Raw genomic sequence first — 17998 nt, forward strand, 5'->3', positions numbered from 1 at the left:
TTTGGACGTATCTATTGTACGATATTTTGGCATAAAATTAGTTATCAGTAGTAAAACTGATTGATAGTGGATATCAATGGCTCATGTTTGCAAGGGTGGGGCATACTGAATCTACTGCCATAAACTGGGTGATTTAGGGTAAAATTGCTATGAAATGGACAACTGGGAAGAGATGTGAAATGCTTTATCTAGCATTTGTGATATTTTTGATGAGATTTTTCTGTCACTGATATAGGAAATTCCTGATGAGGAGAGATATGATCAAAAATTTCCTTGGCATTTGATTTATGATAAGTAACTAATAAGTTGTTTGTTTTGTTTCACTGACTGGTTTGGCAAAGAGCAATTTCTGCGCTTACCTTTACCAAAGAATATGCTGACCATGAAGCCAAAGGAGATGGAAGATGTTGCAAAACATTAGAAAGAAAAATATCAAAAATGAGATTCCCACCAGTACAGCTCAGGACTTGTCCGGCAATTTGAGGATCTTACCAAGTTGCCTGGGGCAGCAAGAGACAAGTTGATTTGCTTGTCCATGGCCATATAGCCAGGATGTGACAAGACAGGAACCTAAATCTGGCTGAACTAAAGGCCAGCTATAGTACACTGATTCTCCAATATGTAACTTTTAAAAGCACTTAAAATTTGATGTTGTACACTCTAGTTATCTGTATCTGTGCCTTACTACTAATCTACAAGTTCAATGAAATGAGGAAATAAGTCTTATCTAAGCTTTAACTCTTCCTTAGTGTCTAATACAATGCTCTGCACATAGTAGGTACTCAAGTGTTTACTGAATGGATGAATATGAATATAAATATGAAGAGAGTTCAAACAAATTTGAGAAATGTTGAAAGATAATAAATCTGAGTTTTTTGATTTTGTTTAAATTGGAAAAAGATACTAAACTATATCACTAATAGGAATAGGAATGAATTTTTGCCAATATTGATAATGTTAAACACCTTAGTTAAAAGCTTCAACATGGCACAGTGACACAGGGTCTTCATACTTAAACCTAAAATCATGGTTAGACAAACAAAAAGATTTCTGCACTTACCTTTACCAAAGAATGTGCTGATCATGAAACCAAAGGAGATGGAAGATACTGCATAACACATCAGAAAGAAAAATATCAAAGATGGGTCACTTTTGCTGAACACTGCCATATCATCTTTAACCTAAGAAACATTAATAAAAACATTTTGATCATATATATAACTATTGTTACAGAAAATCAGGAAGCTGTGGAGAATAAAATAAATTCTTCAAAATTATGACAATTTTACTATAATAACCATTATCCAAGAATTAAAACTGAATTAAAAAGAAAATTAAAATTGCACTTGGATCTATAATTAGAATAAAGACTATCTCTGATTCTAATGAATTGCAAAGGACTGTTTTTAAGAAACCAACCAAACATGAAAGATTGGCCTAGAACTTACAATGCAATTACAAAATGATTATCATTCATTTTTTTTAGGTTTTTGCAAGGCAAATGGGGTTAAATGGCTTGCCCAAGGCCACACAGCTAGGTAATTATTAAGTGTCTGAGACCAGATTTGAACCCAGGTACTCCTGACTCCAAGGCCGGTGCTTTATCCATTATGCCACCTAGCTGCCCCATTCATTCTTTAACTTTAGCCCAGTAGATATACAAAATATGTTATTAAATTAATTTAAAAATATTTTAAAAAATAATAAATATTGAATTTCTCTCCCAATAGAAAAATCAAGACAATGGACATAAGCAAATACTTACATTGATACAAAAGAGAAGAGTGATTAAAAAGATAGTAATTAAGAAGAAGATAAAAAACACAAGGAACCAAGTAAGCCAATGTAGCCAGTTGCTGAGTCCCATCATTCGCATATACTCCTAGAGGGGGAAAAAAAAGAAATTTAATATTGTGCAATCTAATAAGCAAACCATCAATAAAACCTCAGTAAAGATGCTAACTAACCCTAAAAAACCTGAACAAATGATCTTTTTTGGTTCTCACATACATTCAGTCATTTCTGAGGACCTGTGGGAATATTTTTGGATGTGGGGGGCAAGAAAGAAAAAAATAACTACTACTGATTTTTTGCAAAAGAAATGAAATACAGATAAGGATCATGGGATTTAAAAATAGGAAATGCCTTAGAATTTATTTCATCCAATCCTCTCATTTTATAGTGGAGTAAGCTGAGGCCTATAAAGATATTAAGATATTTTCCCCAGGTTCTAAGTACTAAGAGAGAGGTTTTAAATTTAGTTTCCCTAACTCCAAATTTAGAACTTATAGAAAACAAACTAACTATACCATACTTTCATCTAAGGCTTATGCTGGAGAAACTCACCATATAATAACTAAAAAAATTAAAGTTGTGCAGACACTACAACCCAGCTAGAATTCAATTCTTAAAAATGTGGATCCACTCAATCCATTAGTATTTACTGAAACAATGACAAGGGTGAAACGAGCCCAGATCTTAAGAAGTCCCCATTCTATTGAGGGAGACAACATGTACAGACATATGCGTACATCTATGTGCATAGACATCTGTGCATTTACTTATTCAAAGTATCCATAAAATAATTACAAAGTAATTTGGAGGGAGAGGACTACCAGCTGGTCTCTAGGAGATGGAAAGTCCAAAACAGATTTCAGTATATACATTGTCTCCTCTGATTGACTTTTGGCTTTGTATCCTCAGCACCCAGGACAGTTCCTGGCACATAAGTGTGATTAATAAAATGTTCCTTTTATTGGCACTGGGTTTTCCAAGAATTATGTTTCTAGTTAGGTTGGGCATAGTTCATGGTATACTTGTCTTTAAAAGAAGAAACCCTCCATATTGTTATAACTGCATTTTCTGTGATAGGAAAGAAGTAGAAGAAAAACAAATGGCCATCAATTTGGGAATGGCTAAATAAAAAATGGTACAAAATTGTTATGGAATATTACTATGCTATAAAATGTGATGAATATGGAGAAACATGGAAAGATCGATATGAAATTATAAGGAGTAAAATAAGCAGAGCCATGAAAACAATAAACATAGTAATGATAATAGTGTAAATGGGAAAAGCAACTACATACCAAAAAATCAAAAGTAAATGTAACAAAATTATAAAGATCAAGCAATGAGGAGATATGAAAGGAAACCTCCAATCCACCCCTAAATGGGGGGTGGAAAGTCCATAGCTGTTAAACACTACACATGTTTTGGGGATTTTTCAATGAATAGCTCAGATGTGCTGATTTTTTTTTCCTCCATAAAATGCTATTTGTTATATGGGATGGCTTTCTGAAAAGGGGAAGGAAGAGATTCCTGAGATAACTATGGTGATGGAAGAAACAAACAGTATCAATAAAAATATTTTAAAATGTGATAGAATATGACTATGCTATCAGAAATTGTGAAGGAAGATTCCAGAGCAACTAGGAAGATTTGATTTGTGTGAACTGAGTGAACCAGTAGAACAAGTTATATACAGTGACAACAATTTGTCAAAAAGCAAACAATTTTGAAACAATGAGAGCCCTTATCAGGGTAATGACCAAACAAGATTCTAGAAAATAAATGATGAAACATGGTACCTCACTTTGGATGGAGAAGTGAACGGTATTGTCCTGACTTTTAGACAGAATCACTAGGGTAAAAAATATCTAAGCAAATTACTCAAGGTCAGAGTTATTTAGTAGCAGATTCAAGACAAAAACTCCAGTTTCCCTACTCCTAACCTTGTGCTGTTAACAGTAGTCCTTGTAAAATAAAAGTGCTCTTCCATGGGTATAGAAACTTCATTTTAAAACTAAATTGTGTCCAATTGCCATATAGAAACAAGGTAAAACAAATAACTTACTAGAAAAAGATGATGAGCATTTACACCTAGAAAAATACTGACAATTCTCCAGGACATTCTTTACATTACATTTACATTTTGCCCATCAGAATTCTCTCTTTATAAACATTTTCATTATAAACAAACTCTTCAGATCCAAACTCTTAGCTGACACATTCATCTTCTGAGGCCAAACTCAGATGCCATCTCCTGAATGAAGGCTTCTCTATCACCACCTCCCATACTGAAAGCCAATAGTGATCATTCCCTTAAGTGAATTCAGAGAACATTTCTGATGGACTCATTTTAAACTTTATATTACATTCATTTATGTATGTAGCTCATCTAGTTACTCAAATTCCTTTATGATTATGGCTACATTTTACTTTTTATTTCCTTTGATATTTAGTACAGTACAATGTATTTAGTGGAGCTTTATAAATCCTGAATATGAGTCATCCTGAAGATGAATAAGAAGCAGATTTTAAAAAGACAGAATTTCATGAGATTTAGAAATAATGCCAACTCAAACCTATATGGGATAGAAATTTGGCAATTCCTTTTTTAAAATCTGACTAATATTGGATTTAAGGGAGGAAAAAGAACCTCATATGTTATTCTTTGGCTATATCAATCTTTGGCTACTTTGGCTACTTTTTAAAACCAAAGCTAGAAATCTTCCTTTTGTAAACCTTATTTGTTTCTATGCATTTGTGCTGTTAGGGGTTTGGGCAAAATTGAAAATTAAAGTCTTGCTTTGGCTTAACTTTGGACTTTTCCACATTTAGTTCAATATAGATGGTGCAATCAGCAAGTCTCCTATGACTAGGTGCAGTGATGTGAATAGTCTGAACAAAGAAGAGTTGTAGCATAAAGACTAGAAGCCAAGAATGACATAAAATGGGTGAAGTATGGATATTCATTCCTTTCTGAAATCTTTTATGTGAAACACTGCTTTTCTTATGCATATAAATAATGATGCTAATATAATTATATTATAATTGAGATTTATCAGAATGCCAGCTCTTAGCTCAAGGGACAAGACTCTTGAGAAATCAACAAGATAAAGATGATGTTTAAGGAAAACTTAAAGCAGTAAATTGTAATAATATTAACCCTGACATACATATTACCAACATCTTTCCAACTTTAATGAATAATCTTTACTCTGGTAGCTGAATAGCCCCTTTGCTAGAGGAGAAGGTTGACCTCATGCCTATCATATTAATTTTCCATTAGAAGTTCCATCTCTCTGTGCCCCACATTGCCTCAAGTCTCTCAGATGGTTTTATCTTAAGCAAAAGAGTTTTACCTTTAGTTTCTTCTCTTTCTCATGCACAATGATACGAATGATGTTCAATACGGTGAAAGTAAAGGCCAACACAAGAAGCAGAGGCAATGTGAACTGTACAACACTGAGGAAAGGGTCCTTAATGAAAGATGGGTATGGAAACCTCTTCAAAATTAAGATGATTTTGTCAAATAACTTCTTAGCAGCTTCTGGAGAGTGGTACTTCATGACAGCTCTGTCCACAGCATGCTGCACTGTCAAGAATCCTTCTCTGATATATCCTAATTGAGAAAAAGAAGGATGAGAATCTTGACAGGTACAAAGCATCTGGTCATTGAAATGGCTCAACTGTGGTCTGTTCACAGAAATAAGAGGAATGATGTGAAGAAAACACCCACAGCTGGGTTATCAATAACCTTCACCCCACTTATGATGAACACATTTTCCCTTAATTTCTGACCTCTTTTTCTAATGATGTTCTACATTCTGGCACTCACAGAGAACTGGTTCCAACATGATGATGCTGAAATTTGATCATCCTTTCCAGTACTGAATAGACCTTCTCTCCTACTACCTGATCCAGTGGAACTGAGAGAGAACCTGAATTCCCATGGATTCCCATCCCACCCTGCAAACTCATTTCCACTGGAAGATACTTCCTCTGCAGCTATCACTAAGCAACCTCTCTTATCATGAGATTCACATTTGACTATCCAAATTTACTGCCCCAGTCCCACTGTAAGCCTAAAAAAGTACTTGGGTTTGGGAATCAAAGAGAGACAGAAGTGATCATAGTCTTGATGAAGTGAAATACTTTCAAGTGAAATACTTTCAAGATGAACCCTGAAATTCCAATAAACAATCAAAATTTCCATCATTCTATCTTTCCCTATATTTAATTCCTCCTACTTATTTTGCATCTTCATCATGGTTTATAATGTTCTCAATCCTCAGTATTGTATCAGGCTATCATTCCTTTTCTGACTATCCCTGATTTTTTAACAAGTTCAAGACTATATTATCCTTTGTTCTCCAATCCTAGAGTGGAACTAAGTATGTTAATTTAGGACAAGCAACTACATTTTATTTTAAGCCTCCCTTTTGTTATGGAGTTATTTTTCTTTTTCTTTTTTCTTTTTAATCAGATTACTACGTTCTTTTTCCTTTTTTTATTAAAGATATTATTTTAGTTTTACAATTTTCCCTCCAATCTTACTTCCCTCCCCCACCCCATGGAAAGCAATCTGTCAGTCTTTGTTTCTATATTGTACACTGATCCAAATTGAGTGTGATGAGAGAGAAATCATATCCTTAAGGAAGAGACAATAAGTCTAAGAGATAACAAGATCAGACAATAAGATATATTTTTTTTTCCAAATTAAAGGGAATAGTCCTTGAACTTTGTTCAAACTCCATGGCTCTTTATCTGGATACAGGTGGCACTCGCCTTTGCAGACAGCCCCAAATTGTTTCTGATTGTTGCACTGATGGAATGAGTGAGTCCTTCAAGGTTGAACATCACCCCCATGTTGCTGTTAGGATATACAGTGTTTTTCTGGTTCTGCTCATCTCACTCAGCATCAGCTCATGCAAATCCCTCCAGGCTTCCCTAAATTCCCATCCCTCCTGGTTTACTAATAGAATAATAGTGTTCCATGACATACATATACCACAGTTTGCTAAGCCATTCCCTAGTTGAGGGACATTCACATAATTTCCAATTTTTTGCCACCACAAACAGGGTTGCTATGTATATTTTTGTGTAAGTGATGTTTTTACCCTTTTCCATAATTTCTTCAGGGTATAGACCCAGTAGTGGTATTGCTGGACATAGTTCCAAACTCCTCTCCAGAAAGGTTGGATGAGTTCACAGCTCCACCAACAATGTAATAGTGTCCCAGATTTCCCACAACCTTTACAACAATGATCATTGTCCTTTCTGGGCATATTGGCCAGTCTGAGAGGTGTGAGGTGGTACTTCAGAGAAGCTTTAAGTTACATTTCTCTAATAAGTAATGATTTACAGCAATTTTTCATATGGCTATGGATTGCTTTGATCTCATCTGTAAATTGCCTTTGCATATTGACCATTTCTCAACTGGGGAATGGATTTTTGTTATAAAAATATGACTCAGTTCTCTGCATAGTTTAGAAATGAGTCCTTTGTCAGAATCATTAGTTGTAAAGATTGTTTCCCAATTTACTACATTTCTTTTGATCTTGGTTACATTGGTTTTATCTGTGCAAAAGCTTTTTAATTTAATGTAATTGAAATCATCTAGTTAGTTTTTGGTGATGTTCTCCAACTCTTCCTTAGTCATAAACTAGTCCCCTTCCCATAGATCTGACAGGTAAACTAATCCTTGATCTTCTAATTTGCTTATTGTTTTTTATGTCTAAATCTTGTAACCATTTGGATCTTATCTGGGTAAAGGGTGTTAGGTGTTCGTCTAATCTAAGTTTCTTCCATATTAACTTCCAATTTTCCCAGCAGTTTTTATCAAAGAGAGAGTTTTTATCCCAATAGCTGGACTCTTCGGGTTTGTCAAACAGCAGAGTACTATAATCGTCTCCTGCTTTTGCACCTAGTTTATTCCACTGGTCCACCACTCTATTTCTTAGCCAATACCAAACAGTTTTGATGACTGATGCTTTATAATATAATTTTAGATCAGGTAGAACTAAGTCCCCTTCTTTTGCACTTTTTTTCATTAAGTTCCTGGAAATTCTTGACATTTTATTTCTCCATATGAATTTACTTACAATATTTTCCAACTCATTAAAGTAATTTTTTGGAATTTTGATTGGGAGGGCACTAAACAGGTAGTTTAGTTTTGGTAGAATTGTCATTTTTATTATATTAGCTCTACCTATCCATGAGCAGTTGATATTTGCCCAGTTATTTAAATCTGATTTTCTGTGAGAATTGTTTTATAATTGTTTTCAAAAAGTTTCTGAGTCTGCCTTGGCAAATAGACTCCCAGGTATTTTATATTGTCTGAGGTTACTTTGAATGGGATTTCTCTTTCTAGCTCTTCCTGCTGTATCTTGCTAGACATATATAGAAATGTTGAGAATTTGTGAGAGTTTATTTTATAACCTGCAACTTTTTGCAGATATTCAGATATTTAATCTTTTTGTTAGATCTGTCCAAGTCTGAAAGGAATAAATTAAGTTCTCCTACTATAATAGTTTTATATGGAAAATGCCTTATTCTTTTAATGAAAAAATTCTTATATTGCTTAAATCTAGTTTTTTATTCTTTTATTTTATTTTGTTTTTTTGTTTTTTTGTAAGGCAACAGGGTTGAGTGGCTTGCCCAAAGCCACACAGGTAGGTAATTATTAAGTGTCTGAGGCTGGATTTGAACTCAGTACTCCTGACTCCAGGGACAGTGCTCTATCCACTGCACCACCTAGCTGCCCCTTCAATCTAGCTTTATGACTAAAATTGTCTAACCCAAAGTCGAGGTCAGGTTGACCTTAGATCCAGCTCCTAGGGAAGCAAGATTATATATTGGCGGCGGGGGGTGGGGTGAACTCAATACTTGTGTTCCCCAAATATGAATATTTATGCCTTCTCAATTGACTTTAATTTGAATATCTATATTTACTGATATATACTTCAATGGACCTTGCCTGGGAACTCCTCCCTGCAAAACTGCTTAACAGTATTAGTGATGTTTGGGAGATTCATATGTGGGTACTTTTGTCTGGATCGAATACAATTTAAACTTCCCAGACACTGGATGAGAGGGATTTACATACCCTTTTCCAGCTTGCTTTCCTTTGTTCAATTACCAAATAAATTTCTAAAATTTTTTCACATTGTGGAATTTGTTCTCATAAAAAATATTTTCTATCTTTTTCTAATTAAACCAACTTTTTAAGTATTTAGTTCTATAGTTTTTTTTGGTATTTTGGTTTTTGCAAGGTAATGGGATTAAGTGACTTGCCCAAGGTCACACAGCTAAGTAATTATTAAGTGTCTGAGGCTGGATTTGGACTCAGTTCCTCCTGGCTCCAGGGCTGGTGCTCTATCCACTGTACCACCTAGCCACCCCAAGTTGCTATAGTATTAAATTCATCTGTATTAAATATTGATTTTTTGTCTTCAATTTGCTTTTTCTTCTTTTACTTGTCAATATCTACTATAATTTTATTTGAATTTTGATTGCTCCTTTTGAGTTAGCCAAAGCATAACAGATTTTGCTTTTAAATTCTGTGAATTTTTGTATTTCAAGTATGTTTTTTCTAAGCAATATATTGTCATATTCTGCTTTCTAATTCAGTCATCTTCCTTTTCTATATAATGTGAGTCATAATAGTCATAATTCACAATTATGACTATTTTGCATTTCCTTTGACCTTGTTCTCTCATATAAAGTTCTCTCTCTGCTCTCACTTTCTTTTTAACAAATAAGAATGTGGAAGAAGAGGGAGTTGGTCTGACACATGCCATCTTATAAATACATAGGTTTCTTGCCTTGACCCAACTCTTGATACTAGGGTTTCTTCCTTTTTAATAGCTCCCTTCATGTTTCTTTAATAGCTTTTTAATAGCTCCCTTCATGTTTCTCCCCATAACATTTAAAATTATTTTGTTTATGACTCTTCCTTTATTTTTTCTGCCCTGTTAGTTCATTCTCCATCTCTCCTTTGTCTTTATTCCCTCCTATCTCTCTTCAAAGTTTAAGGTATTTCCATGTGCATTGAGAAGTTCTTCCAAAGTGAGGAGGGGTTCTCACTGAATTTTGGCTTGTGATAATAAATCTGAGTTAACCTTCTCAGAGTTTTCCTTAATCAAAGACAAATGTTGCCAGAGATTTTGGTCTTAAGATTAAAACAGAATTATATTAAAGTACACATCTATTGATATTTCTCTAAGTCAAGAATGTGGCATGTGTGGTGAAGTCCATCTAGAGAATCAAACTCCCCAAAATCTAATGGTCCAATTTTTATAGGTCTTGTTTGTCCAATCAAAGAAGGATATGATCCAGGATGGGCAGTGACAACACAGAAGGACAAGGGACAACCCAGGAAAAGAGAGTACAGCTTAGGAAGAGGGAAATTTAGGATGGGGCAGAGGAAATTCAGGACATCAGACATTCTATATATCTTATCAGTTATGATAAATTCATTCAAAGAATGGATGACTCCAAGGGCTATCTTGATGGGATTAAGATGGCAAATCTTTGTTCATCTCTGTAAAAGTTGACCTTACTCACCAACACTGCTCTTAAGGACCCAGTATGTAATTTAATTGTGCTCAATCTTCTTCAGTCTGATTTAGATGAAAAGTGGAACTCATGGGATGCCCATTTCCCCCCACTCCTTCCTCTATGACTTTATTCTTTGTCTTACATTTCTTTGGTTGTCATTGATTTCCTTCCTTCTTCCTTTCTTTCTCAATCTAGTTCCCTGTACCCCTCATTTTTGTCTTCTAAGAGCCTTAAAACAGAACAAAGTCACCCATATACCCTTCTTCATATTAAACTTTTTCTGTGATACTTAAATAAATTAAGGTTCTGATAAAATACTCATTTCTCATTTCCCTTACTGGCAGGGAAACAAATTATTCTTACACAATCCCTTTCAGTTACATAGATCTTTCTAAGTTCCTCTTAGTGGTTGTGTTTCCATTTAAAAACATATCCGTAGGGGGGTGGCTAGGTGGCGGCTAGGTGGCGTAGTGGATAAAGCACCAGCCTTGGAGTCAGGAGTACCTGGGTTCAAATCCAGTCTCAGACATTTCATAATTACCTGGCTGTGTGGCCTTGGGCAAGCCACTTAACCCCATTTGCTTTGCAAAAACCTTAAAAAATAAAAATGTATCCGCAGACCAGTCTTTTAACCAGTAATACTTAGAAATTCTCTAGTCCATGAAAGGTTTGGATTTTTTCCCACAGTAGGATTATATTTGATTTCATTGGGCATGTTATCCTGGGTTGTAAGCCATTATGCTTTACCTTCTGAAATAGAAATGAGGGAGGGGAACTCTTGTCAGACAAATGTAATTTTTTTGTATTGCAAACAAATTGTATTTTTTTTTTAATTTTCTATTCTATGGGGGGTGTTTTCCATTCTGTGTTGGCTCTTGTGAATCCCATTTCTTAAGCCACTTTGGACTTTGTAGATTGGCCTTGGTCATGCCCCGGGGGACAGGAGCATGTGCAATACATACTCATGTACAGTGAATACTGCCTTACATCAGGTATCAGCCACTCCTCAAAGATGCTCCTGTGGCATGAGCATTGGAGATTACCTGAAACCAGGTATTAAACTGCTCCTCAAGCACTGCTCTTACTCCTCCCACCACAGAAATGTATTTAAGCAAGATTCCACCCTGTCTCACTCTCTTTTCCTCCACGACCTGGCAGGGCAGGATTCCCTTTCCCCCCTCCTTTCCCCAGGCTGGATCCATATGATCCCAGCCCCAAGGCTGCTGGACACCCATGTGGTCCCAGCAACTTGAGGCTGATCTAAGCCCAGTCACCATCTTGTGGCTGCCTCCTTTCCCTTTCTTAAATATCTTTGCTATTCTCCCCCAGCTGTCTCTTTTTTGCTTCCTAGAATCTCACTTTTCCCCCCAACTTGTTTAACCTTATGACCTTCTTAGAAACTCAGCATCTTTATCTAATATACCTAAACATGATTCCCAATGTGACTACTCTCTCACATTAGGAATCAATGGTTTCTTGCCTTCATTTTAGCCTTTCCCTCAGCTTCTGTTAATTACCTTGTCCTTTAGCTCACAATGGTACTAAAACTCACTAACTAGTTGCTTTTCCAAAGAACCTAACTTGTGAACTTTTGCCATAGTGTGTAAACTTTTGTGCAACCTGTGAATCAACTTTTCACAGCTGATCCCCTCAGATTTCCCTAACCCAAGTACTCCAGCAACTCTAGGCTCTCCCTTGCTGCCACTAAATTCTACCTGGTATCTTCCTTATTACTGAATTCAGAGGTTAATCCCATATTAAATTCCTGCCACAGGCTACAGAAACATGTAAGGATGGATTTTGCCTAGGGCTTTTCCCTACAGGATTAAGTTAGCATGCCTGGAGGCTGCCTGGTTAGCTGAACTGCAGTCACTGGCTCTGGGCTTTAGGGAAGGCTCAGGTTGAACCAGGCTCAAGAAATAGATTAGTCAGAAGCCTCCCAGGCCTGGCTAAACTTCCTACCTTCCTTCCTACTCTATTCCAGGATCTCCAGTCTTAAGTAGGACAGGGAAGTCTAGTGATGATCCCTTCTATTTCTTTCTAAAGTGGTACATATTTAGTCCTAACAAGAGTGCATGTAAGGGAAATGGGTTCATCTGTGTCCTAAAATACCTCTAACAGCCTCCTCTAGTTTTTAATCAAATCAAAATAGTTTTTGATGATTACTGGTTATATGATTTGATATCTGATTATGATACTTTAATATAATTTTACTTTAAATCAATTCAATAAATAATTCAATACAAATCCACATTTATTAAGCACCTTCTAAGTGGCAGGTACCATGTTAAGTGCCAAGGATACAAAAAAGAGGCAAAAGATAGTTCCTACCATCATGAAATTTACAATCTAATGGCAGAAACAACAAGCAAACAGATAGATAGATAGATAGATAGATAGATAGATAGATAAAGATATAGATATATAAACAAGTTATATTAGGGATAAGTAATAAATAATTAACAGAGGGAAGGCACTAGAATTAAAAAAAAGTCTTCCTATTAGTGATAGAATTTTTGTCAGGATGTAAGGGAAGCTGGAGAAGTCACTAGTCAGAATGGAGGAGCTTGAAAGACAGCCAGAAAGAAGGCCTAGAGCTGAGAGGGGGAGTGTCTTAGGAGGTCAGGTTACCAAACTGAAAACTTCATGTCAAGGAGTAGGGTGAAGGAAGACTGGAAAGGTGGAGGAGCTTAGTTATGAAGGGATTTTGGCTCCTGGTGACAATAAGAAACCACTGGAATTTACTTAGTAGAGAGGTGACATGATCAGATTTGCATTTGAGGAAAATCATTTTAATGGCTGAATGTCAATAAGCCTCAGCTTAAGCTATATTTTGTGTTTTGATTCCTGATATTATTTTTATTGCATTAAACTCTGTAAAGAATGTATTTATTGGGGTGGCTAGGTGGCACAGTAGATAGAGCACCGGCTCTGGAGTCAGGAGTACTTGAGTTCAAATCCAGCCTCAGACACTTAATAATTACCTAGCTGCGTGGCCTTGGGCAAGCCACTTAACCCCATTGCCTTACAAAAACAAAACAAAACCCTTAAAAAATCCTAAGAATGTATTTATTATTTGATTTTTGTTTTAGGTTTTTTTTTTTGAAAGGCAAACGGGGTTAAGTGGCTTGCCCAAGGCCACACAGCTAGATAATTATTAAGTGTCTGAGACTGGATTTGAACCCAGTTACTCCTGACTCCAAGGCTGGTGCTTTATCAACTATGCCATCTAGCTGCCCCTATTATTTGATTTTTACATTTACTTAAAATTTCTCTGTGTTCTAGTATATCATCTGTTTTGTAAGGGTAGTATCATGATATAATTATATTCTTTAATGTTCCCTTTCAGAAGATGCTGAAGATGCTGTCTTTCAAACCTCACTTCTCTATCATGATGTTCAGCTCTTTATTTTCCTTTCTGTTTATCTTTCTATTAGATTTATAAAAGGAGAACAATGCTCCCTAAAATAAGTTTGCAATTCAGTTAACATCTCTTATGAATTAGAATATTTTTCCATTGGATTTATGTACACTTAGTAATGATATTGTTTCAGTATCAATGGTATTTTTAAACACAATTTAGATCTCTTGCTTATCCCTATTGACATTGTAAATGCTTATTTTTGCTTTGTTTGATAGTATGATTGAAACTTTTGCTATTTTTGGAATCATCTCATACATAGTAAATATTGCTCTAGTTTCTCAATTTTTAATTTTATGTCCTTATTTTTAGAATAGTTTCTTATACAGAACAAATTTATTTTGTTTTCTTAATCATTCTGCATTTTCTTTAATTTTACTGGATTATTCAATCCAATCTAAGGTTTTATACTAGCTTCTTTTCTTTCTCTGTCCTTTTGTATATAAATATTTTGTTGGTTTTCCAATTATATACAATAGTAGTTTCTACCTATCATTTTTTGTAAGGTTTTGAATTTTACACTATTTCCCTCACCCTCCCTTCCCTGCCCCCACCCCCTCAAAGAAGGCAGCCTGATAATCTTTACATTGTTTCCATGCTATACATTGATCAAAATTGAATGTGTTGAGAGAAAATTCAAATCCTTGAAGAAAAAATAAAATATTAGAGATAGCAAAATTATGGAGTACATAAGACAACTATTTAAAAAAAATTGAAGGTCGTTGGTCTTTCTTTAAACTCCACCGTTCTTTCTCTGGAAACAGATGGTATTGTCCCTGATTGTTGCACTGATGGAATGAGCAAGTTGGTTAAGGTTGATCATCACCCCCATGTTGCTGTTAGGGTGTACGATGTTCTGGTTCTGCTCATCTCACTGAGCATCATGCAAGTTCATGCAAGTCTTTCTAGGCTTCTCTGAAATCCCATCCCTCCTGGTTTCTAATGGAACAATAGTGTTCCATGACATACACACATACATACGCCATAATTTGTTCAGCCATTCCCCAACTGATTGGACATTCACTCAATTTCCAATTCTTTGCCACCACAGAGCTGCTATGATTTTTGTATTTTTGTAGTGATTTTTTTCACCCTTTTTCATAATCTCTCCAGGGTATAGACCCCTCGTAGTATTGCTGGATCAAATGGTATGCACTTTTTTATTGCCTTTTGGGTGTAATTTCAAATTGCTCTTCAAAAAGGTTGGATCAGTTCATAGCTCCATCAACAATGTATTAGTGTCCCAGATTTCCCACATCCCTTCCAACATTGATCATTATCCTTTCTAGTCATACTGGCCAATCTGAGAGATGTGAGGTGGTACTTCAGATATGCTTTAATTTGCATTTCTCTAATCAGTGATGATTTAGAACAATTTTTCATATGACTATGGAGAGCTTTGATTTCCTCATCTGTAATTTGCCTTTGCATATCCTTTGACCATTTCTCAATTAGGGAATGGCTTGTTTTTTATAAATTTGACTCCGTTCCCTCTATATTTTAGAAATGAGTCTTTTTTCAGAAATACTAGTTGTAAAAAAAATTGTTTCCCAATTTACTACATTTCTTTTGATCTTTGTTACAATGGTTTTGTTTGTGCAAAAACCTTTTAATTTAATGTAATCAAAATTATGCAGTTTGTTTTTAATGATGTTCTCCATCTCTTCCTTGGTCATAAACTGCTTCCTTTTCCATAGATCTGGCAGGTGAACTATTCCTTGATTTCCTAGTTTGCTTATAATATTATCTAAATCTTGCATCCATTTTGATCTTAGTATTCAAGTTTCTGCCATACTAACTTCCAATTTTCCCAACAGTTTTCATTGAAGAGAGAGTTCTTATCCCAGAAGCTGAACTCTTTGGGTTTATCAAATAGCAGATTATTATAATTGTTTCCTGTTGTCTCTTTCACACCTACTCTGTTCCACTGATCCACCACCCTATTTCTTAGCCAGTACCAGACAGTTTTGATGACTGATGCTTTATAATATAATTTTAAATCAGGTAGGGCCAAGCCCCCTTCTTTTGCACTTTTTTTCATTAAATCCCTTGATATTTTTGACTTTTTTGTTTCTCCATATTAACTTAATTGCATTTTTTTCTAGCTCATTAAAGTAATTTTTTGGAAGTTTGATTGGTAAGGTACTAAATAAGTAGTTTAATTAAGGTAGAATTGTCATTTTTATTATCTTGGTCTATCCATAAGCAGTTGCTATTTGCCCAGTTATTTAAATCTGATTTTATTTGTGTGAAAAGTGTTTTATAGTTGTTTTCACTGAATTTCTCAGCCTGCCTTGGCAGGTAGACTCCCAAGTATCTCATATTGTTTGAAGTTACTTTAAATAAATTTTTCTTTCTAGCTCTTGCTGCTGTATCCTGCTTTTCTCTGTCCTTTTATCCCCATCTCTCTGTCTCAGCCTCTGTCTATGTCTTTCTCTGCATGTTTCTCTCTCCCCCCATTCTCATCCTCTTCCTTCTACTGACCATGGCTTCAGTTATAATCTCCACAAAGAAGTCTTCAAGTTTTGCTTTTTCTAGTTTTTTTCTAATCTCTTTCCTGAGTTCTAGTTCTTCATCTCTAACTCTACTGTACATTTCAGTCTGGATATCCTATAGGGATAGCAAATAAACATGTCCAAAAAAATAACTCATTTTCCCTCCATACCCTTCCTTTTCAGTATTTCTCTTCTTCTATTCTATCCTTTTAGATTATAGCTTCCTAAATCTCTAAGGTAACTTGAGATCTTAGTCTTTTACCCCAGTATCTGGAATCTTGCCAAGTGTCAATTCTACTTCTAGAACCTTTTTTTTAATCATCCCTCACTTTTCTCCACTCACAAGGCCACCACCCTAGTTAAGGGCTCTTATCATCTTTGTTGCAATAGTCCCCTAATTTGTCTCTGATGAAAAGAAGGCTAGGATATGTCTTATGAGAAGTTAGATAAACTTTGTTTGGGCATGAGTTTGATATATCCCAAAAAAGAAAGAGGATATTCAAATATTGTACATGAGGATACTCTGAAGTGTTCATATAAATATCACTAGAGGTTCACAGTAAAGAAATTAAATTGATTCTGTATCATTTTATAATTGATTCTAATTGGTAATTAATCCTATTCTGTATTACTGCCCCATTTGATATGATTGCTCCAGTCACGTTTTGTTGTCTCTTTTTTGCCTATGAGCTGTTTAGTTCAGTTCTCCAGCTAATCACTGTTTTATTATTGGTTAAATTAAATCTGATGTCCTTTAAGGATGCAGGTAGACACCAGGGACTCTGGTCTCAAGTTATGCTTCAAAGATAATAGGTTTGATATCTCAAAGAAGTTTGGTTCAGTATCTCTAACCTTGCAGGTGGACTCAAACAGTGAACATTCCTTCACCACAGAATGGAATGAGGGAATTGTTGCTAGCCCCTTATTCCCAATTTCCAACCAATTGTGTTAGAATCATATCCTTGCCCCACTGATTCTGCCTGCCCTAGCATTAGTTATATTATTGTTCTCACTGACTCAGTTCTTTTCTTTGTTCTATGTTTTAAAAAGGCATGTGCATCCTCTGAGTCACTGGTTTAACTAAGGTAGCCATTTGATTTACTTTGTTAGCAGGTTCTCCCTGTTAATAACTGATAAAGCTTGTAATTTAATAAAGATATACTGAAGTACAAATTTCTCTTTTTCATATATATTTATGTGTGTGTACATACAAGCAATGTAAAATTACAGTCTCTAGCATATCTCACTTCCTACTTGCAGCAAGACATAAGCAGGATAGAGGGTGTCCATCTTTGTTGCAATTCTATTAATAATAATAATAATAATAATAATAATAATAATAATAATAATAAAAGCTAACATTTAAGGAGTACCTGTTGTGTTCCAGGTATTATATTAAGCACTTTAATGATATCCTCTTGTTTGTTCCTCACAACCCTAGGAGGCAGTTGCTATTACTAGCCCCATTTTACAGAGGAGGAAACTGAGACAAGCTGAGGTTAAGTGACTTACTCAGGACCATACAAAAATGTCTGAAGTCCAATCAGAACTCAAATCTTCCTGGTTCCAAGCCCAGTGCTCTACATTCTGCACCACTTAGATGCCCTATCACTTATTTCAGTAAAAATAAAAATAAAGTAAAATAAATATGTGAGTTTTCTATTTTCTAAAGAACAAATTATCAACGTTAATTTTCTAAGCGTGATTTCCTCAATATCTCCTAAAATTATAGAAA

General features: G+C 35.2%; 1 protein-coding gene across 1 annotated transcript in view; it reads right to left on the reverse strand.

The window, feature by feature from the left end:
* Positions 1 to 17998, reverse strand: part of LOC141496473 (phospholipid-transporting ATPase ABCA3-like) — a 223234-nt gene that overhangs the window by 158428 nt on the left and 46808 nt on the right. The window contains exons 8-10 of the mRNA XM_074199004.1: positions 5148 to 5407; positions 1766 to 1882; positions 1061 to 1181 (exon numbers count right to left, since the gene is read on the reverse strand). Coding sequence (XP_074055105.1) covers positions 1061 to 1181; positions 1766 to 1882; positions 5148 to 5407 — 498 coding nt within the window. The remainder of the gene's footprint in view (positions 1 to 1060; positions 1182 to 1765; positions 1883 to 5147; positions 5408 to 17998) is intronic.

Source organism: Macrotis lagotis, chromosome 8, assembly GCF_037893015.1.
Source record: "Macrotis lagotis isolate mMagLag1 chromosome 8, bilby.v1.9.chrom.fasta, whole genome shotgun sequence".
Lineage (NCBI taxonomy): Eukaryota > Metazoa > Chordata > Mammalia > Peramelemorphia > Peramelidae > Macrotis > Macrotis lagotis.